The 23,567-nt window shown below is 47.0% G+C and overlaps 1 protein-coding gene across 8 annotated transcripts in view; it reads right to left on the bottom strand.

Annotated features, from left to right (window-relative positions):
* The window catches only part of LOC142245262 (ubiquitin carboxyl-terminal hydrolase 22-A), a 179,659-nt gene that overhangs the window by 65,792 nt on the left and 90,300 nt on the right, over positions 1-23,567 (bottom strand). For all 8 annotated transcript variants that reach the window (XM_075317845.1, XM_075317843.1, XM_075317842.1 and 5 more), the window contains one exon: positions 14,711-14,880. In XM_075317845.1, the coding sequence (XP_075173960.1) occupies positions 14,711-14,880 (170 nt within the window). The remainder of the gene's footprint in view (positions 1-14,710; positions 14,881-23,567) is intronic.

Genomic DNA, 23,567 nt, shown 5'->3' with positions numbered 1-23,567 from the left:
AATTTTTGCAATTGGGTTTTATTACAGATTTTGGACAGTTTGGCTTTTCCAGCCTCTGTTTTGCTGCACATTCAACTGTGATCTGTCTTTTCCTGAGCTCCTGTGAAATAATTTATGACCACACACTACATAAAAGATTTACCAAATCCTCGCCTTATAGTCATAGCAAGCTCACTGATGGATTCTATGTTGACTGACTATGCAGCCAGCAATACAGTGGAACACTGAGGCCATGGAAGGCAAAAAGTGCTAAATTTCTAATGGCACTCTAGTGGAAAAAGGTTTGTGTCTTTATCCCCAATATCCTAGAAGATTAATAAAAAAAACAACAAAAAAAACCCACAATAGTGCTTGTTGGATGGTAACCCCTTCAAGCCCCTTTCTTTTGAAGCACACTGTAAACCTGGCATGATAAGCTCCCAGCACATACATTTCTGTTATGCAATGCAAGCCATGGTATGCATACTGCACGGTACAATACATACATACACACACACACACTGCTGCCCACTGCATATGTGGCTACATGTTATGTGATTTTGGCAGTGCCAGCTCACTCACCTCTACATGCTGCTTTATCCCCTAATGAGTCTGACGAAACGAGTCGAGCATGAGCGTTTATGAACAGTTGTGATGGATCGGGATTTTAAGGGTACTGTGTGGATTTGATAAATCCCCTCCTCCCATGTTTGATCCCTATCCATGACTCTTTGGGACACAGATGGAAAACATCAAAGAATATGGTGAGATTGTTCTATTAATAATGTCCTTCTGAGTGAAGGTTTCTCTTGTGGGTCATTGTTATCCCATGAGTGTTGGACCATCAGCCATATACCTGCACTTTTCAGTAATTTTTACTGTGTTAGACCCTGTGCACACGCTGCGTATTTACCGTGGATTTTGCCGTGGATTTGCTGCAGACAATGTGTCCAACATTGCTGAAGTCAATTCCCCAGCAAATCCTATGGGTTTGAAAAAATGCAGTGCGCACACTGCGTTTTTTCATACCCGCAGATTTACCTGCGGATTTTCCGCTGAGGAATTAATGAGCATGTCACTTGTTTTCCGCAGGTACCTGTGGTTTTTGCCATAGATAATGGGAAAAACTGCGGGGATCAATTTATAGTAAATCCGTGGCAAACTGCGGCAAAAATGCGGGTGCAGTTTTACTGCGGGATTCTTTCAAAGGGTCCGTTTTTTTCTTTAGAAAAAGGCACGTTCTAGTGTGCACATAGCCAAATACAGGAATATTCGTGTTTAGCACGAGTTGTGAGTACACTGCACCCACTTGTGTATTTTCCCGCTTACAGCACGTCTGCACTGTATTTTGGGTATTATGCCTGCGCACTGATGCAATATTTGATCTTTTTGCACAACCTTGCAGGATTAGTTGACATTTTGCACATTGTTTAGAATCAGTGTGCTTTTTTTTTAAACTAATTTATGATTAAAAGTTATATTTGATTTGTTCTATTGGTTCTACCCCTGCTGACAATGAAATCCCAGCAGTGCTGCAGCCTGTAATTGGCATCACCGGAGAAGCCTTCGCTGGATCTGAGGAGCCTACATTTCTCATTTTTTGATCAAGCCATGCTTGACAAATTTTTTTTTTGTTTTTACTATATGACAACCACTTAACCCCTTCACCCCCAGGGCCTGAGAACACATTCCTGACCGGGCCAATTTTTACAATTCTGACCAGTGTCACTTTATGAGGCTATAACTCAAACGCTTCAACGGATCCTGGTGATTCTCAGATTTTTTTTTGTGACGTATTTTACTCCATGATAGTTGTAAATTTATGCCGATATTTTTGTGAAAACATCAAAAATTTGTTGAAAATTTTGCAATTTTCAAATCTTTAAATTTTATGCCCTTAAGCCGGAGAGTTGTCACACAAAATAGTTACTAAATAGCATTTCCCACATCTCTACTTTACATCAGTGCAATTTTTGAAACAAGATTTTTCTTTGTTAGGAAGTTAGAAGGGTTCAAATTTCATCAGCAATTTCTCATTTTTCCAGCAAAATTTACAAAACCAATTTTTTTGAGACATCATATTTGACGTGACTGAGCGTTTTATAAGAGAAAATACCCAAAAGTGACACCTTTCTAAAAACTGCACCCCTCACACTGCTCAAAACCACATCCAAGAAGTGTATTAACTCTTTAGGTGCTTCACAGGAACCAAAGCAATATGGAAGGAAAAAAAAATGAAATTTTCACTTTTTTTCTTCACAAAAATGTTACTTTAGCCATAATGTTTTTCATTTTCACAAGGGTATAAGGAAAAAGTGCACCATAAAATGTATTGTGCAATTTGTCCCAAGTACGCTGATACCTCATATGTGGTAGAAATCAACTGTTTGGGCGCATGGCAGGCCTATCAAGGGAAGGTACACTACTTGACTTCAAAATTGGCTGGAACAATTAGCGGACGCCATGTCACGTGATGTGCCTAAACAGTAGAGCTCCACCAAAAGTAACCCCATTTTGGAAAATAAACCCCTAAAGAAATTTATCTAGATGGTTGGTAAACATCTGGAACCCTCAGGGGCTTCACAGAATTTCAGAACGTTGAGCCGTGAAAATAAAAAAAAAACACAAAAAAAACGTTTAACCTTGCGTTAACGCCAAATTTTTTAAATTCACTTTAGTAACAGGAGACAGTGAAACAAACAATTTGTTGTCCTATTTCTCCTGAGTACACCAGTACCCCATATGTGGTCAAAAACTACTTTTGAGGCATAGTACAAAGTGAAGTGAAGGAGCACCACATTGGAGTGCAGATTTAGTTGGAATGGTGTGCGCGTGCCATGTCACATTGTCAGAGCCCCTGAGGTACTAAGACAGAAGAAACCGCCACCCCACAAATTACCCCATTCTACAAATGGCACCCCTCAGTGAATTCACAGTGGTGCAGTGAGCATATCGACACTACAGGTGAGTCACCAAATGTTATACTATAGGGCGGTGAACAAAAAATAATTACATTTTTATCACTAAAATGTTGTTTTAATCTCAGATTTCCAATTTTTACAAGGGGAATAGGCAAGAAAAAAAGGCCCCATAATTAGTTTAGCGAGTACCTAACTATTCGTACTCGCTATACTGATAATTAGGGCTGAGCGGATCCGTACTGTAAAAGTCCGGATCCGTTTGGTTTCAAAGACGCCCGTGTGCCAGGCCTGGGATTCCAGGTGTACATTCCTGATCCGGCACTGGGGAAATTAATTTTAAAATAAAGAAAACAAGTTTTAAGTGAGAGTTTCATACTTTGGGAGACTTTGTGTCATGGTGGCAAACTGCTTCCGGGTCGCGCATTCACTTCCTGTACTGTACCGCTTTCCCTGCCCACCGGCCGTCCTGTCTGATTGGTTGCAGTCAGACGTGCCCCCAGCCTGTGACAGCGTCTGCCTGCAATCATTGCTCATCGCGGCTCAGTCATAGGCTACACTCACAGCCGGCGGCCGTTCTCTATGGCCATTAGCTGTGAGATGTAGCAGAGCTGGATGTGTCGTCGTGGGACCGCGTCTGTATTACACTGGACCTGCAGGGTGTTGGGGGCTAATAAAGTGGTGAAGGAGGGTTTGTTTTTGTATTTTTTCCAAATAAAAAGGATTTTTTCCTCTGTGTTTGTGTTCATTTACTGTCACTTATAGATTAGTGATGCAGGTATCTCAGACGCCTATGACATCACAACCTAGGGCTTAGTAGCAGCTGTGCGCTGTTATTAACCCCTGCTATTACCCAGATTTTCACCGCACCAGGGCAATAGAGAAGAGCCGGTAAAGCAGCAGATTGTCACATCTAATGGATGCGGCAATACCGGGCGGCTGCGGGCTGAGAATACCAGCCCCTAGCTGACTTTCTTGGCTGGGGATAAAAATTAGGGGGGGACCGCACGTCGTTTTTTTTTAAATTTATTTAAATGAAAAAAAAAAGCCGCATGCAGTTTCTCTTAGGCTGGAGTCACACTTGTACGAGTCTGACATCGCATCACTGGCACAGCCACGCACACTTCTGACAGGAGCGGGCCGCATGTGTTTCGGTCTACATGCACGCTTACCATACTGACCACCCGCAGACACTTGCACTGCTTTCCCCGCCCACCAGTCGTCTTGGCGCCTGTGATTGGTTGCAGTCAGCTGACACGCTGATACTCAGGGTGAGGGTACGTCTAACTGCAACCAATTACATGCGCCGGTGGACGGGCAAAACAGTGAATAGTGAATTGTCGGCTCCGGAAGGGAAAAGCGTGACCCGGAAGGAGTTTGCCGCCATGACACAGTCTAGGTGAGTATACCGCACACACTCCTGCCCCCCTACCCCTTCCACCAACATTTTTAATCTCCGGATTCTGGTCCCCATTGATTTATATGGGCACTGGATTCAAGGAGCGGATCAGGTTTTTTTTTTTAATTGAGCAGTGATTTGCCGGTCCTGTTTTTTTGCCAGTCCAAGCAGCTCTACTCATAATGAGTACCGTCTACTACTCGCATATTCATTCCAAAATGCATGTGCAATGCATGTCAATGGGGAATACTTGCAATGTAATGAGTAACCAGAATGCTGTACTATTTGCATGAACAGTACAGCATTCAGGTTACTTGTTACTTTGCAAATTTTTCCCCATTAATTGCATTGCATTCGGAATGAATATGCGAGTATTGGACAGTACGAACAGTTAGGTACTCGCTCAACTCTACCCATAATGTGTTACACAATTTCTCCTGAACATGGCAGTACCCAACATGTGACTGTACAGTTCAATTTGGCTGCACCACAGAGCTTAGGAGGGAAGGAACGCCATTTTATTTTTGGAGCACAGATTTTCCTAAAATAGTTTGTAGACTCCATTTGCAGAGCCTCTAATTGCCAGAACAGAAGAAAACCCCCTCAAGTGACCACATTTTGGAAATTACACCCCTCTGGGAATCCATCTACGGGTGTAGTGATGATTTAGTCTCTGGAAAACACCCATGGTGTCAAACAGTGGGTGTTGCAGAATTAAAAAATGCAAGTAATTCCTTGTTGTGCTCAGTACATCTTAGTGCTCGTGCATTGTGCCTAGCCTGTGTTTCTGTAAACCTGCACCACCGTACATTTAAGCAGGCTTGCCTCTCTAACAATGCCAGACATGTGGATGTTAACTGTGGTTTAGGCACATTGTGGGGCTCAAAAGAGCAGGGCATTTGGATGGGGAGCGTAGATTTTGCTGGATCTCTATTTTTTTTTTAAATGGGGGGGAGGGGGGGAAGAGGAGCCATATAGTGTTTTTCAAGAGCCTTTGTGCCACCAGTAACGTGGAAGCCCCTATATTTCCGTTAACGGATGACGGACCTGAATGGGGACTAGTGTTTTTGTGGGTTGAGTTGAATGCTTTTTGGTGACTGGAACCCGCAACGGAGGCAGAGTTACTCCGGACTCAGTTTGGCCTCTGTTCAGCGGTGTCCATCTTTTCAAAAGGTGAACTGTTGATGACCGCACTTTGTACAGGCCTAAAATAAGAATTATACTTACTGTTAATTCGGTTTCTAGGAACTTCCACAACAGCATGGTAGGTTGTCTCTCCAAGCCCTAATAGGGACAGGAAGTACAAGAGAGGTTAAAAAGGACCCTCCCACCTCCCATTAACCAGTGCACCCATAGCACATTAGAAGGATAAAAACACATTCTGGGAAATGTCGAGGAATAGGGAGGGAATTAAGTGCTGTCGTGGAAGGTTCCTAGAAATCGAATTAAACGGCAAGAATAATTCTTATTTCTCTAGTCACCTTCTATGAAAGCATAGCAGGAATACCAACAAATTAATACCTGGGGGGAGAGGGCACACCCTGCAGGACATTCCTGACAAAAGCCAAATCCCTGTTGGAATCTAGGTCCAATCGATAATGCTTCGTGAAGGTATGTAGCAAGGACCAGGTAGCTGTCTTGCAGATCAGCTCGAGAGTATCCCCTGCCCGTTCAGCCCAGGAGACAAAAGTAGATCTGGTGGAATGTGCAGTAAATCCAGTCAGTGTTGACAGATGCTGGTTAAGGTAGGCTTCTTTAATGGCTCGCACGATCCAGTTGGCTATAGTGCTTTTAGCCACCTTTTTGCCCTTATTCCGACCAAAGGGTTGGATGAATAGGTTTCGATTAATACGCCAAGGTGCCATCAGCTCTAGATAATTAACACCGTCCCGTGAACATCCAAAGAATGGATTACTTCCTACGCTGGAGTTTGAGGATGCGGAAGGAAGGAAGGAAGGAAGGAAGGAAGGAAGGAAGAACGATGGATTGGGAGCGATGGAAATACAAGACCACTTTGGGAAGGAAAGAGTGGTCCAGCCGAAAGACAATGCTGTCATCTCTGATGGTGAAGTATGGTTCCCAGATGGATAAGCTCCCTGACTCTGTGAGCAGTAATTGCAACCAGAAATGCAGCCTTGTGAGAGAGATCATATGCTACAGGATGACAGCGGTTCATAAGGAGACCGAAAAAATCCAGTCAGGACCACATTGAGGTCCCAGGATGATGTGAGGATCCTCTGCCGTGGACAAATCCTACTAGCGGACACCATAAAATCGGCGGATCCAGCGATGACTTGCCAGATCCGTTATTGAAGATGGAACCGAGAGCCGAAACCTGCACCTTCAATCTGCTGGGGTTAAGGCCCAAGGTCAATCGATTCTGAAGAAGTCCTGTATTTGTGCTATGTTAGGCAGGAGTAGGTCTGGAGGATGAGGACCACACCAGGAAAAGAACCGCATACAGATTTTATTGTAAATACTGTTAGTAACTGGTTTACAGTTCTTTTGTAAAGTAGCCACAACTTTTTCAGAAAGGCCCTGGGCCCTTAGCACCTGGCCCTCAGATGCCAGGGAGCTAACTTGAGCTTTTGAGGATCCGGGTGGAATAGCGGAACCTGGGATAGCAAGCTGGGGTCTGGACTAAGGAGGATCGAACCATCGACTTTGAGAGCCATGATCACGCTGTACCAACTCCTCTTTGGCCACAAAGGAGCTAGTAGGATAGTTGGGACTCCATCCTCCCTGATCTTTCGCAGGGTTCATGCCAGAAGAGGGATAGATGGGAAGGCGTAGACCAGACTAAAGGACCAGGTGCAGCAGAAGGCTTCCACCCCGATCGCATTATCCCGTGGATTCAGGAATAAATATGTTGCGACCTTTCAATTTCCGTCTCATGCAAACAGGTCGATCTCCGGTGTACCCTACCTTGTCACCAGAGAGCAGAACAATGCTTGGTGCAGGCTCCACTCTCCTTGGTGACCATCCTGACGACTTAGGAAGTCCGCTTGAAGATTCAAGGATCCCTTTAGGTGGACTGCAGAGAGGCAGCAGGAACTTCTCTGCCCAGAGGAAAACCCGGGAGGACATAGACTTCAGGGCGCCGGATCTTGTACTGCCCTGACGGCGGAGATGTGCCACCGTGGTTACATTGTCGGAGTAGACTAAGACGTGAGATTCCCTGACAAGATCTTGAGCTGCCAGGACCGCCCTCAGTTCCCGGTAGTTGGAGGGCTGGGAGCTGACATAAGGACTCCAGACCCCTCGAAATGGGGAAATGGCAACCAGAGCCCCTCATCCCCTCTGGCTGGCATCTGTCGTCAGGGTGACCTCCCTACTAGGAGGTTGCTGGGATTCAACAACCAGAGGAGAGACGAGGTTACACTCCCTGACATGTGAAATCTTTTGCTCAGAGAGGAAGGAAGTCTGTCCACTGTGTGACAGGATATGATACTGAAAAGAACGCGAGTGGACCTGGGCCCACATGACAGATGGAATGCAGGATGTCATTGATCCCAGAGCTGACATAGCTGCTCGAAGAGTGGGAGATGCCTGCTGATTATGATCCGATATCTTGGATAGAAGGGTTAACCTGTGGTCCTCTGGGAGAAAGAACGCCTGCCTGTCTGAGTCTACCAGTACCCCGAGAAATCGTCGTGTGGAGGAGGGTTGCAGTTGAGACTTGATGAGATTGGGGATCCAGCCTAAGGATTGAAGAACGCTCAAACACTTCTCCACATGGTTCCTGAGGGTCTGAGCGGAGGGAGCAATGAGAAGGAAGTCGTCCAGATATGGCACCAGACAGATGCCTTGAACCCTTAGGAAGGCCACTACTTCTGCCATGATCTTTGAGAAAATCCTTGGGGCTGAAGAGATTCCGAAGAGAAGTACTTTGAATTGAAAGTGAACTACCTTCCCCCCTGTGCTGTGCAAAATTGCAAATTTGAGGTTCTTCCTGTGCAGAGGATGAATGGGCACATGGAAACACGCATCTTTCAAATCGATCGTAGCCATCTGGTGGTGCAGCCCTATCAATGGAATCGACGATTTTATTGACTCCATCTTGAAATGGTGGTATCGAACCAGTTGGTTAAGACGTTTCAGATTGATGATGACCCGGGCGTCTCCAGATTGCTTTCTGACCAGGAAGAGGCGGGAGTAGTAGCCCATTCATTCCGGACTTGGAACCTGGGAAGTGACCTTTGAATGTATTAGCTCCTGTAACTGAGTACAGGAGATCCTGGGAATCCTGTGAGGACAGATCAGTGACTCGGAGGCCCAGTGGAGGGGGGCGGGGGAGATAAATTCTATTAGAAGACCCTCTGATATGACTTTTAGCACCCAATGGCAGCTGGTGATTGTTTGCCATTGGGGATGAAAGTCCGATAGCCACCCCCCACCAGAAACGAGTCACTGTTTGTCATGCTACTGATGCTGCTGGGAAGTGATGAGGATATTCTTCCCTCTACCATTTGGGTAGCTCCACCGACCAGACTTCCCTTTTGCTGGAAGGGATGAGGCACCGATGGACGAAAGGGACGTTTCCTGAAGGGTTTTTAATCCAGAAGGGCCATCCAATCAGTTGCCTTATCCAGAATATCATCCAGTGCTGGGCCACACACCAAGTCCCCTTTAAAGGGAAGAGAGCAGAGCCTCGTTTTGGAAGTGTAGTCCCCACTCCACGCTTTCAGCCACAACGCCCGTCTGGCGGAGTTGGACAACACCGAAGTCCTGGCCGCAAGGCGGACTGACTCGACAGACATATCTGCCAGAAACTGGTAGCCTTCCTGAGCAAGGGAAGGGAATCCAGTAGATCATCCCTAGGGGTACCCTGTGAAATATGCGTTTTCAACTGGTCAAGCCACTTGAGTAGGAACCTGGAGACATAAGTGGAGGCAATATATGCCTGAATGGTGGAAGAGGAAAAGAAAAAACCTCTCCATGCCACATGGAGACAGGAAAGACACTAACTTTTAACCTCTCTTGTACTTCCTGTCCCTATTAAAACTTGGAAAGGCAACCTTCCATGCTGTCTTAGAAGGCAACTAGAAAAGAGGCGTAAAAAGATGGACACTGCCGGATCACAGGCCAGAAGTGAGGTTAAAGCAACTCCATCTGCCTCATTACAATGAATTTTCCATTTTTCTGTATCACGTTTTTCAGATATTTAGGGTACGTGCTCACAATCCCACACGCTGTGTCATGAACGCAGCGTGTCTTACCCTGCGGAGATGCAAGTGTTCTCCACAGAATACTACAGCTGCCCGTGCCCACGATCAGGGTTTGGAGCCCTGTGGACTTATTCCCTTTTTTTCCCTGCTGAGGAGACTCCTGTCTCCACAGCATAAATTGACATGCTGCATCTAGAGAAGCCACTCCGCATGTCAGTTTATGCTAAGGAGAAAAGCACAGTGGGCATGGGATTTCTGTAAGTCCATCCACTGTGCTTGTACTGCACAACGCAGCGTTTTGAACACAGCGAAAACACTACGACCAAAACACTGCTGTCCAGATTTTGGGCACCCACTTTTACACAATTCTGGTGCAAGCGCACAGCATACAGAGCAGGATAATAGGCTCTGCGCCGTACCGCAATCTTTTAGAGACAGAATGAACAAATCAATAGTGCCTGAAGAATTGGCTTTTTTTTTACGCCGTTCACCGTGCGGTATAAGTGATTCGACGGCTTTATTTCTCGGGTCAGTACAATTACAGCGATACCAGCGTTATATAATAAAGGCTATAGTTTTTTTTTATTTTTCTGCCAACAGTCATGTGAGGGCTTGTTTTTTGCGGGATGAGTTGGAGTTTTTATTGGTACCATTTTTTATAGGGGAAAAAACCCAACAGTTTTTGCACTGCTGTATTCAGAGACCTGTACTTATTTTTCTGCTGAAGTGCTATGGCAGCTTGTTTTTGCGGGACAAGATGACATTTTCAGCGGTACAATGTTTATTCATATATAACTGATAGTCTTTTATTCCACTTTTAGTCAGCTTTATGATTAAAAGATAATTATTGCAATTTGTATTTATTTTTTTATCGTGTTCACTGAAATGGTTAAGAAGTGACAGTTTTATAAGTCGGGTTGTTATGGACACGGCAATAGCAAATATGTCAAGTTTTTTTTTGTTTTTTACGTAAATATACATATTTATTGGAACAATTTATTTTAATTTTGCGACCAAAATGTAATACTTTTAACTTTTTTTTAAGATTATTTTTACTTCGTCCCTTTATGGGACACTAACTTTCAGTGATCTGATCACTGATATAACCCACTGCAGTGCTTGATTATAAATGGCAGAGCTGCAGCAGCTCTGACACATCACCTCACACACCATGCATCTGGCACGGTCTGTGAGGTGATCCGTAGATGGGGGACCCGGAGTCATCATGGTGACAACCAAGGGTTGCCATGGCAGCGATCGGGTCCCAGTGATCGCATTAGAGGGACTATCACCAGTGAGAGGTAAGTGTTTCCTCTCCCTGCCTCCGGAATGCTGTGATCACAGCATTTGGAGGGTTAATCTGCTGAGAGTGGTGCAGGTACCGCACCTCGCAGTTAGAGCTGGGTCCCAGCTGTAAGATCAGCCGGTGACCCAGCGATAATCGTGGAGGTACAGTGCAAAAATCCCTGCGATCGCCATGACTTACTGGTACATCACTGGTCATTAAGAGACCTAAAAATATGATATACTAGTTTGCCATAGGTTGTGATGGGATTAGTGATAAATCTGTGTTTGATACGGTGATTCTTGGCGCTTGTACAATATACTATTCTTATTGTTAGGCCTTGCACACAGGCGCATATAAATCAGAAGAGTGCAATATGAGAATATCAGAAATTGCACTCTGTCTGAGTCAGGAAAATTGAGGAATCGGAGGTTTGACTTACTGACTCCTAAGCTCTATTCGCATTCGGACCAATGTTATTCAATGAGGCAGTGCTGATCTGTGATTTTTTTTTCTCTCACTTGTATTTGGGATGACAAAAAACTTGCAGCATTCTGCGAGCGGATGAGTAACTTAAGCCGTGACTCGCTAATGAAAGGCTATGGTGGTTGAGAAAAAAAAACAAAAAAAACAGCACACAGACCACCCGTATGCTGTCCGTTTTGTACGGCTACATTACAATTCGGTAGCATAGAACACTAAGTAGTCCTGTAAATGATTGTAGAACAATAGCTGCTGAGAAAAAAAAAAAAAAAACAAAGCACGCATGTTATACTGTGATGGCATATACGTCATACAGATGGCAGGCCAGAAAAAAAATATAAATTAATAATTGCACACTTACCTGACAATGAATACCAAACAAATTTCACAGTTCCTACTCTCCTGGATGAACATTGGTCCAATTATTTACATGCTCTTGTGACCCTGGCCTTAGGAGCACGCAGACTTCACCGAGACTGATCCTACGCAAGTACCCACCACTTAAAATTACGTTTTCAAGACAACTCTATTCATGGTAATACATACTGTGCATGATAGATAATTTGCAATTTGGTGCAGATTACATATGCAAACACATTTTTCATACATGAAAATATCAAAGATCAAGAAGGGGCTAGCCTTTCTTCTCTAATACACAGGAAAAAAACTCCAAATACCTTATGTACTGTATATGTAAAAAGGTAACATGCAGCTGTACGCAGCCGCCTCTAGGAGGAACAGCCACTGGTCTGCTCTGAACTCCATAGCAAAGTAGTTATCAAAGTCCCTCAAGTGGAGGCTATGGCCAGCAGGAGAGCAGAATTTTGGCTTAAGTGACATCAAATCAACCCCATGGGCCACAAAAAATCATCACTGCATAAATATCAGTAAAGATTTCAATTTTCAGATTCTTATTTATCAGAAGGACAAAAACTCCTTTCTTGATTGTGACAAGAGGACGAGACCACGGATTCAGCTTTCTCCACTGTAATATGGGTGAGCTGTGAATGTTTGGGTTATGGCCGCACTCATTCATGACCAATAATTATGTCCTTCTGAGTGATGGTTTCTCTTGTGGGTCGTTGTTATCTTATGAGTGTTGGACCATCAGCCATGTACATCATCCTTTCCCGGATGATGACTTAGTCACACACACACAGCCACACATGCACAATGTTCTTTATGTTACCAGACAATCCTCTACCCCAAAAAAAGGAAAATCTATGTACAGACCCATACACTGTTAGCGGTGTCTGTGACCGTTTAGCTGCCCCTGCTGGTCTCCGCCCCGGGGCCACCTGCTGGTCTCCGCCCCGGGGCCACCTGCTGGTCTCCGCCCCGGGGCCACCTGCTGGTCTCCGCCCCGGGGCCACCTGCTGGTCTCCGCCCCGGGGCCACCTGCTGGTCTCCGCCCCGGGGCCACCTGCTGGTCTCCGCCCCGGGGCCACCTGCTGGTCTCCGCCCCGGGGCCACCTGCTGGTCTCCGCCCCGGGGCCACCTGCATCATCCGGGAAAGGAGCAGATAAAGTATAACACCCAAAACAAAGTCATCTGCTCCACTTCTCTTCTCACTATTGGGGTCCTTCAGGGTTTAACTCTTCGTCCTCCTCTCTACTTGGCTCCAATTGGACAGATAATCTGCAAATTTAGCTTCCAGTACCATCTTTATGCTGATGACACACAACTATATCCTTCAGCCCCTGACCTCACCCCCTCTGTACTACAGAACACCAGTGACTGTCTAGTCTCCAACATCATGTCCACTATCTAAAACTCAACATTTCCAAAACTGACCTTCTGCTCCTGCCATCCACTAACCTACCAAAACCTGACATCTTCCTCTATGTGTGCGGCACCACAATTAACATTCAGCAGGCTCGCTGTCTGGGTGTTAGGTTTGACACCGATCTTTCCTTCACCTCCTATATACAATCCCTTGCCCGCTCTTGTCACCAGCACCTGAAGAACATCTCCAGAATGCGCCTCTCTCATCATGGTAACCAGAAAAACACTAACCCTGATCCACTCCCGCCTTGATTATTGTAATTCTCTATTAATTGGCCTCCTCCTCACTAGACTTTCTCCTCTACAGTCCATCCTTAAGGCTGGGGGCACACTGCAATGCTTGCATGACACTCGGCTCGCGCTGGCAGCACAGCAGGAGCCGAGTGTCATGCTGGTATCCCTGCGACTGCGGTCCTACTGTGTGAGCAGACCTCAGCTGCGGGGGGGGGGGCGGGCCGGCTCTCAGGAGGGGAGGGCCAGTGCTGCGGAGGGGCGGGCCGGCACGGAGGCGGGGAAGGAGGGATTTCTCTCCCTTTCTCCTCTGTAGCCGGCTATTGCGATTCTCGCTCTGCACACGCGGTACACCGGTATACCGCGAGTGCAGTGCGATTTTTCTCTCGCCCCATTCACTTGAATGGGTGCGAGAGAAATGAGTCTCGCATTACAATTGCAGCATGCTGCGTTTTCTCGGTCAGATTAGGACTGAGAAAATAATCGCTCATGTGCGCTGACACACAGGATAATATTGGTCTGAGTGGAATGCGATGTTTTATCGCACTCCACTCGCACCAATTTTCTCGCCGTGTGGCTTAGGCCTAATGCAGCAGCCAAGGTCACCTATCTGGCTAATCGTTACTCAGACGCGTCCGCTCTGTGCCAGTCACTGCACTGACTGCCCATATATCACAGGATCCAATTTAAATTGCTTGTTCTCACCTAAAGCTCTCCACAGTGCTGCACCCCCTACATCTCCACCCTCCTCTCTATCATCCTACCTGTTCAGTACGCTCCACAAGTGACATTCAACTAACATCCACACTAATCTGGACCACCCACTGCAGGTTCCAACACTTCTCCTGAGTTGCACCAATTCTCTGGCATGCTCCACCTCAAGAAATTAGGACTAACCCCAACTTAGATAGATTTAGACGCTCCCTAAAAACACATCTTTTAAGGGCGGCTTATCACTTTTCTTGATCAAAGTCCTTTTACATACAGCTCATTGACGCTCTTTGTCTGAACATAATGTTCCATCATACACCACCGCACCCAAAAGCCCTACAAAGATTGCCTGGTGACTGGCTCATGCGGCCTTTATCTATCCCCATTTCTGCAAGATGGGTGGACCATCATTGTAAATAAGCACCTGTACTTTGTCAACCCCCCTCATTGTACATTGTAAGCTATTACGAGCAGGGTGTCATTACTTTTGCTTTAATTATTGTATTTTCTATAACTGTTACTTATGACTGTTTGTATATCAACCTCTGAATTGGAAAGCGCTGCGGAATACGTTGGCGCTATATACTTAACTGCTCCAGCAGCTAGAAAGATAAATTGAGAGCACAGAAATGATCAGCACACAAGCATTTTAGTAAAGACTTGTTACTACAACATTGATCAGGGCATTACTAACCAAGATATGAGAGAAAAAGCTTCAAAGAAAACCAAAAAGCTGCTGTTAGGTACCTACCTCCTGAAAGAGTGTTGACATTTCACAAACCAAGCAAGAGTTTGGGCTTTGCATTTCACATTTGTGACGGTCAGAAAGGAAAAAGTCTCGTAGCAGAGGAGTGTGGGTGAGTGCCTGGACAATGCAGTTCATAAAACACGTGTTCCCAAGATTGATTAAACCTCGCAAACCTAATGAAGATGAAGAGAAAAGAAGCATTAGAAATACATGGTGTGGGGTAGAGTAATGTACAATAGCTGGACCTCGGGGCTTCGTGTTACATAGATTTGGTTGTGGAGCCAGAAATATGACCATTTCTCGAAAGTGTCAGGAGCACCCTTTTTTTCCTCTCTCTACAACACCAATGTTGCATTTTGCTGGTGGTATCGTGGACCTGTGTGGCTTAAACGTGCTCCCATAGCTTACAGAGTTTTGTCCATTGAGCACACCTGGGACTTAATTGGCAGCAAATGCAAAGGGAGCTGCCAGCAGCGGATATTGATGATTTTCTGCTCAAGTGCATGCAGTATGGAAGAACTTTCCTCAGATAACCATAACCATTAGTAACCTAAGTGATACACACCAAGGCGTGTAAATGCATTTTACTCTACATGTGATGTTAATACTATATACTGAATAAATAGAGAGGTTTTGAAATTCTGCTTAGTTTTTCATCATTTTCATATCGCCATCAATTCTGTGATTGCCACAACTCCATAGCTTTTCCTTCTTGGTGTTGAAAAGTAGATTTTGGGTACTCGCCGTAAAATCTCTTTCTCGGAGACTTCATTGGGGGACACAGGAAACCATGGGTGTATGCTGCTGGCACTAGGAGGCTGACACTATGCAAATAAAAAAGTTGGCTCCTCCCCAGTAGTATACACGCACCGACCGGAGCTGAGGAGATCAGTTTGTGTAAAAGCAGTACGAGGAGAAGCTTAAAATCCAGAACATTCCGGATCCACTGAAGTCTTAGAAAAGGGCGGGTGCCGTGTCCCCCAATGAAGGCTCTGAGAAAGAGATTTTACGGTGAGTACCCAAAATCTACTTTTCTCTATCGCTTCATTGGGGGACACAGAAAACCATGGGACGTCCTAAAGTAGTCCCCAAGGGTGGGAAGAGAAAAACCCGAACACAGGGTTAGCAGAGACGAGATTCTGTGACCGGAACCTGGCCCTAGACACCGTGAGGTACGACTACCCGGCAGAACCGAAGTATAGGGGGAAGAGTTAAGAGTACTAGGGAGTACTAAGATCTAGTATAAACCACATGTGCGGGGATTAGAATGATCATGGAAAAACCTGCATCCTCTGAAATCTAGTAAGGGAACTCCGCCATAGGGGGGCTTGACCTGTTCATTCCACAGAACCGAGGGAAGTGATCTGACCCTAGTGGACGGAACAGCCTGCAGGTGGGAAAAAAATACGGGAGCTAATTCCCCTGTGTAAAGAGGTCCAGAAAAACTTGAAGTCCGGAGAAAAAAAAGAGAAGAAGGTTAAAAGGTTAAGGGGCCGAGGGAAATCCAATAACCAACTTCCACTATCACATGACAGACAGGAGAAGAGAGTCCGGGCATCTACAATGGCGTGACTGGCAAAACTCGAACTGCGGATTCGGGTACTAGATGGCCACTGAAGTGAATTACTGGAAGGTGAACCCCCTTTGGGGGAAGGCTCTTGTGACTGAAAATAGGCAACCTGGAATGGGAGAAGGAAAAAACCCTTCCAAGGGGGACGCAAGGAAGGGCTCAGACTATGTCACTGGCCTAAGCGCTAGCCGATCAGAGGAGTGACGCCTATCCTGGAACGGTGGCAAGGAAAACGTAAGAGTGACGCGAAAACACGTTATCACGTCACAACCAGAAGTGACGACGAAGGGGAAGAAATGACCGAGAATATGTGAGGTTAAATGGTCTGGCAGAGACCTGCTTGAGAAGTGCATGAATACACGAGCGTCTGAGCCCAAGCAGTGGAGAGCGGTCATGGAATTTGGTATGGCGGAGAATTCGAAGAGATCTAGCATATCTCCACGAGCCATCTAGAATGGCTACAAGAGAGGGAAAGGGAGGCAGACCCGGGACAGGGAAAATGAAGACCCCTCTTGGTCTGAAACTGAAGCAGGTCATGTCTAGGTGTTAGCGAAGACTGGCAGATCAGATGGGGACCACTCCCTGTAGCGTTGAGTGTTCAGGTGGAAACACCCAGTGGCCTGAGCATTCAGGGATCTCTGAAGAATTCTGTTGCGGAAAGTGGCCAGAAGACGATGCTTAAAACCTACAGCTGGTCCGGAAATGTGAGCCCAATGACTGGGCCGTCAGGATACTAGAAGTCCGTTGGTGAAACTGGTCCTCCATGGAATCGATACTTGCTAGACGATCCTGTCTCTGGTTCTTAACTTCATCTGTTATCTGTGAAGGGACTGAGAAAATCTGATCTTTATCTGGAAGAGAGAGAATGTAAGTAACGACCTATGTATTTAAACATATACAGTACCTGGCCGGAACCCTAGTAAAGGGCGCGGCTAAGGCTGGTCTAGGCCAAATAGGCGGATACTAGAAGTACTATGAACCACCCGAGGAAGGTGGCAGGAAGTAAAGCAGACGACATACCGGTTAGCGGACAGAGCCGTACCTTGCTTACCTCATTTGGGAAACAAAATGACTGCTGCTTCAAGAAACGACGCAGCCAATGTACGGTCAGAGAAAAAAGCCTTACCTCGTGGTTACTGTAGATGAATGGTGCGAGGTAGGAGAAGGTCCCGGGTCACTGGGAAGCGACTAAATGAGAGCTGCTGCTGTGCTGCGTCATGGGGTCCGTGGTTGCTGCAGGGTGTGAATCACACGACCCTCCAGTCAGATGGTCGCGTGTTACCTTACCTCGAGATCACGTTGCACGTATGGTGTGAGGTAGGAGATGGATAGAGATCACTGAGAAGTGAGTAAATAACTGCTGCAGAAAGAGAAGACAAAGAACTGGCCAGAGGACCATGGCTTACCTCCCTTTGACCCGAATGAGTGGTTTGAAGTAGGAGAAAACCCCCGGGTCACTGTGAAGCAACTTAACAGTTGCTGCCGTACCGCGTTAGGGGTCCATTGAGACCACAGTCCTCGCCTCAGTCAAAGATGAAGCTTCTGGGCTGGAGAAACGCTAGCCCATTGGATAGCGGGCAGGATCATCGATCTTGAATACTGGCACTGAATGACAGCTGCTGCCATGCCGCGTCATGGGGCAGTGTTGGATGGAGCTCTCGCCTCGGTCGAAGATGAGCGGAAAAGCTGAACAAAGCAATCAAGCCTGTTGCCGTATTCGGCTTCTGGTTCTGATAAGTGCTGGCCCTTAGGATGGAGGGCAGGCTCATCAAATCACTGTCACGCTGTAGTAGACCGGTGCATATAGAAACTATACCTACAAAAAGACCTTCATATTCAGTAATATAAATATTCAAAGACCATAATGGTTCAAATGCAATATATATTTTATTTATTATTTATACAAAAATTGGGTCTAGGATTTCAAAAAGGACAGAAAAAGACACAGATTGTGCATATAAAAAATGTAAAAATCGCAGGGGGGTGTGTGTACAAGATGTATGGTCTGGGCATCACATGATTTATACAGAAACACACATGAGCAATCTGATCACATAAAAAATTGCATGATTACACTGAGATAATTATTGTTCACATGATTAAACCATTACAGTTGTTATAGAAAAAAACTTCAATTCATGAGGAATGGTTTTGCTTATAAACCGTGACCCCAAATATCTATAGTGCCTGAATATAAGGCTGGAACACAATTAAATCAATACATGTTAGTCAAAAAATGCCTGAATACATATACAGAAGCGATTGCTTGCATCAATGTGGCATTAAACAGTGAATACCAGCAACAATTCAGTCACCACAAGTAAATCTTGTGTGATAATGGATCAGTACGGCATTAACCAATGAATGCCGGCAACAATTTAATCACCACAAGTTTTATGTGATAATGGATCACAGTTACATTTGATCAGACTCAATAGTCTGATTATAGCAAAGAAGGGAATTTTGTTTACTTACCGTAAATTCCTTTTCTTCTAGCTCTAATTGGGAGACCCAGACAATTGGGTGTATAGCTACTGCCTCCGGAGGCCACACAAAGTATTACACTTAAAAGTGTAAGGCCCCTCCCCTTCTGCCTATACACCCCCCGTGGGATCACGGGCTCCTCAGTTTTAGTGCAAAAGCAAGAAGGAGGAAAGCCAATAAACTGGTTTAAAGCAAATTCAATCCGAAGGAATATCGGAGAACTGAAACCATTCAACATGAACAACATGTATATACAAAAAAACAGGGGCGGGCGCTGGGTCTCCCAATTAGAGCTAGAAGAAAAGGAATTTACGGTAAGTAAACAAAATTCCCTTCTTTGTCGCTCCATTGGGAGACCCAGACAATTGGGACGTCCAAAAGCAATCCCTGGGTGGGTAAATAATACCTCGTAGTAGAGCCGTAAAACGGCCCCTTCCTACAAGTGGGCAACTGCCGCCTGAAGGACTCGTCTGCCTATGCTGGCATCCGCCGAAGCATAGGCATGCACCTGATAGTGTTTCGTGAAAGTGTGGAGGCTGGACCAGGTAGCCGCCTGACACACATGCTGAGCCGTAGCCTGGTGCCTCAAAGCCCAGGACGCACCCACAGCTCTGGTAGAATGGGCCTTCAGCCCTGAGGGAACCGTAAGCCCCGCAGAACGATAAGCTCGAGAATTGGTTCCTTGATCCACCGAGCCGGGCTTGATTTGGAAGCCTGCGACCCTTTACGCTGGCTAGCGACAAGGACAAGAATGCATCCGAGCGGCGCAGGGGCGCCGTACGATAGATGTAGAGTCTGAGTGTTCTCACCAGATCTAATCAAGTGCAAATCCTTTTCACATTGGTGAACTGGATGAGGACAAACAGAGGGTACGGGGATACCCTGATTGAGATGAAAGGGGGGAAACCACCTTAGAGATAAATTCCGGAACCGGACGCAGAACCCCTTGACCTGGTGAGACACCGGGAAGGGGGCCTTGCACGACAATGCTGCCCGGACAGACACTCTCCGAAGTGAAGTGACTGCCACAAGGAAAACCACTTTCTGCGAAAGGCGTGAGAGGGAAAAAACTCTCATAGGCTCGAATGGTGGTTTCTGAAGAACCATCAGCACTCTGTTCAAATCACAGGGTTCTAACAGTCGTTTGTAAGGAGGGACTAATCGGCAAACCCCCTGCAGGAACGTGCGTACCTGAGGAAGTGTTGCTAGGCGCTTCTGAGAAAATACAGAGAGCGCTGAGATTTGTCCCTTAAGGGAGCCGAGCGACAAACCTTTTTCCAAACCGGATTGCAGGAAGGAAAGAAAGTAGGCAAGGCAAATGGCCAGGGAGAAACTCCCTGAGCAGAGCACCAAGATAAGAATATCTTCCACGTTCTGTGGTAGATCTTGGCAGATGTGGGTTTTCTGGCCTGTCTCATAGTGGTAATGACCTCTTGAGATAACCCTGCAGATGCTAGGATCCAGGACTCAATGGCCACACCGTCAGGTTGAGGGCCGCAGAATTCAGATGGAAAAACGGCCCTTGAGACAGCAAGTCTGGTCGGTCTGGTAGAGCCCACGGTTGGCCTACCGCGAGATGCCACAGATCCGGGTACCACGACCTCGTTGGCCCGTCTGGAGCGACGAGGATGGCGCGGCGGCAGTCGGCCCTGATCTTGCGTAACACTCTGGGCAACAGTGCCAGAGGAGGAAACACATAAGGGAGTTGAAACTGCGACCAATCCTGAACTAAGGCGTCTGCCGCCAGAGCTCTGTGATCTTGAGACCGTGCCATGAATGTTGGGACCTTGTTGTTGTGCCGGGACGCCATTAGGTCGACGTCCGGCATCTCCCAGCGGCAACAGATCTCCTGAAACACGTCCGGGTGAAGAGACCATTCCCCTGCGTCCATGCCCTAGCGACTGAGAAAATCTGCTTCCCAGTTTTCTACGCCCGGGATGTGAACTGCGGATATGGTGGAAATTCGGAACTGCTTGCCTTCCAGCCACTGCTGGAAGGCTTGTAGGGCAAGATACACTGCCCTGATTTCCAGAACATTGATCTGAAGGGTGGACTCCTGCTGAGTCCACGTACCTTGAGCCCTGTGGTGGAGAAAAACTGCTCCCCACCCTGACAGACTCGCATCCGTTGTGACCACCGCCCAGGATGGGGGTAGGAAAGGCTTTCCTTTTGACAATGAGGTGGGAAGAAGCCACTACTGAAGAGAATCCTTGGCCGCCTGAGAAAGGGAGACGTTCCTGTGTAGGGACGTCGACTTCCCGTCCCATTGGCGGAGAATGTCCCATTGTAGTGGACGCAGATGAAACTGCGCGAAAGGGACTGCCTCCATTGCTGCTACCATCTTCCCTAGGAAGTGCATGAGGCGTCTCAAGGGGTGCGACTGGCCCTGAAGGAGAGATTGCACCCCTGTCTGTAGTGAACGCTGTTTGTTCAGCGGAAGCATCACTATCGCTGAGAGAGTATGAAACTCCATGCCAAGATATGTTAGCGATTGGGTCGGGGTCAGATTTGACTTTGAAAAGTTGATGATCCACCCGAAAGTCTGGAGAGTCTCCAGTGCAACGTTCAGGCTGTGTTGGCATGCCTCTTGAGAGGGTGCCTTGACAAGTAGATCGTCCAAGTAAGGGATCACAGAGTGACCCTGAGAGTGCAGGACTGCTACTACTGCTGCCATGACCTTGGTGAAGACCCGTGGGGCTGTCGCCAGACCGAAAGGCAGGGCTACGAACTGAAGGTGTTAGTCTCCTATAACGAAGTGTAGAAAAGAAGGGAATTTTGTTTACTTACCGTAAATTCCTTTTCTTCTAGCTCCAATTGGGAGACCCAGACAATTGGGTGTATAGCTATTGCCTCCGGAGGCCACACAAAGTATTACACTTAAAAGTGTAAGGCCCCTCCCCTTCTGGCTATACACCCCCAGTGGGATCACTGGCTCACCAGTTTTAGTGCCAAAGCAAGAAGGAGGAAAGCCAATAACTGGTTTAAAGACCAATTCAATCCGAGGAAACATCGGAGAACTGAACCATACCACATGAACAACATGTGTACCCGAAAAAAACAGAAAAACCCCGAGAAAACAGGGCGGGTGCTGGGTCTCCCAATTGGAGCTAGAAGAAAAGGAATTTACGGTAAGTAAACAAAATTCCCTTCTTTTTCGCTCCATTGGGAGACCCAGACAATTGGGACGTCCAAAAGCAGTCCCTGGGTGGGTAAAAGAATACCTCGTGATAGGGCCGTCAAACAGCCCTTTCCTACAGGTGGGCAATCGCCGCCTGAAGGACTTATCTACCTAGGCTGGCGTCTGCCGAAGCGTAGGTATGCACCTGAAAATGCTTGGTAAAAGTATGCAGACTCAATCAGGTAGGTGCCTGACACACCTGCTGAGCCGTAGCCTGGTGCCGTAATGCCCAGGATGCACCCACGGCTCTGGTAGAATGGGCCTTCAGCCTTGAGAGAACCAGAAGCCCAGTAGAACTGTAGGTTTCAAGAATTGGTTCCTCGATCCCCCGAGCCAGGGTGGATTCAGAAGCTTGCGACTGTTTACGCCGACCAGCGACAAGGACAAAGAGTGCATCCGGGTGGCGCAGGAGCGCCATGCGGAAAGTAGAACCTGAGTGCTCTCACCAGAACCAACAGATGCAAATCCTTCTGAAATTGATGGACTGGACGAGGACACAAAGAAGGTGAGGTGATATCCTGATTGATATGAAAGTGGGATACCACCTTAGGGAGAAATTCCGGAATCGGACGCAGAACTACCCTGTCCTGGTGAAGGACCAGGAAGGGAGATTTGTATGAGAGCGTTGCTAGCTCGGAAACTTTCCTAAGAGACGAGACCGTTACTAGAAGGCCACTTCCCGAGAAAGCGGGAAGGGAGACCTCTTTCAAAGGCTTGAAAGGCGGCATCTGGAGAGCAATTAGAACCTTGTTCAGATCCCAGGGCTCTAACGGCCGCCTGTACGGAGTGCTGAGAAGACAAACTCCCCGTAGGAACGTGCGTACCTGAGTAAGTCGTCTCTGAAAAAATACAGATAGCGCTGAGACTTGTCCCTAAAGGGAACTGGGCGACAACCCTTTTTCCAACCTAGATTGTAGGAAAGAAGGAAACATAGACGATGCAACCGGCCAGGGAGAAACAGCCTGCGCCGAGCACCGAGATAAGAATATCTTCCACGTCCTGTGGTCAATCTTGGCGGACGTTGGTATGCTAGCCTGTCTCATGGTGGCAACCACGTCCTGAGGTAATCCTGACGACACTAGGTTCCAGGACTCAAAGCCACATTATCAGGTTGAGGGCCGTAGAATTCAAATGGAAGAATGGCCCTTGAGACAGCCAGTCTGATTGGTCTGGTAGTGCCCCCGGTTAGCCTACCGTGAGGCACCACGGAACCGGGAACCACAACATCCTCGGCCAATCTGTAGCGACGAGGATGGCGCGGCCGCAGTCGGTCCTGATCTAACGCAGCACTCTGGGCAACAATGCCAGAGGTGGCACAGAAGGTAGCTGGAACTGCGACCAATGCTGAACTAAGGCGTCTGCCGCCAGAGCTCGATGATTGTGAAACCGTGCCATGAAGCTGGCACATTGTTGTTGTGCCGTGACGCCATTAGATCGACGTCCGGCCTCTGTCAGCGGCGCCAGATCTCCTGAAACCCGTCCGGGTGAAGAGACCATACCCTTTCGGCCACACCCCGGCGACTTAGGAAGTCAGCTTCCTAGTTTTCCACGCCTGGGATGTGAACTGTAGATATGGTGGATGCCGTGTCTTCCACCCACATCAGAACCTGCCGGACTTCCTGGAAGGC

Source organism: Anomaloglossus baeobatrachus, chromosome 7 (assembly GCF_048569485.1).
Source record: "Anomaloglossus baeobatrachus isolate aAnoBae1 chromosome 7, aAnoBae1.hap1, whole genome shotgun sequence".
NCBI classification, from domain to species: domain Eukaryota; kingdom Metazoa; phylum Chordata; class Amphibia; order Anura; family Aromobatidae; genus Anomaloglossus; species Anomaloglossus baeobatrachus.
The sequence above is the reverse complement of the archived record's forward strand: the minus strand, read 5'-3'. Positions and strand labels throughout refer to the sequence as shown.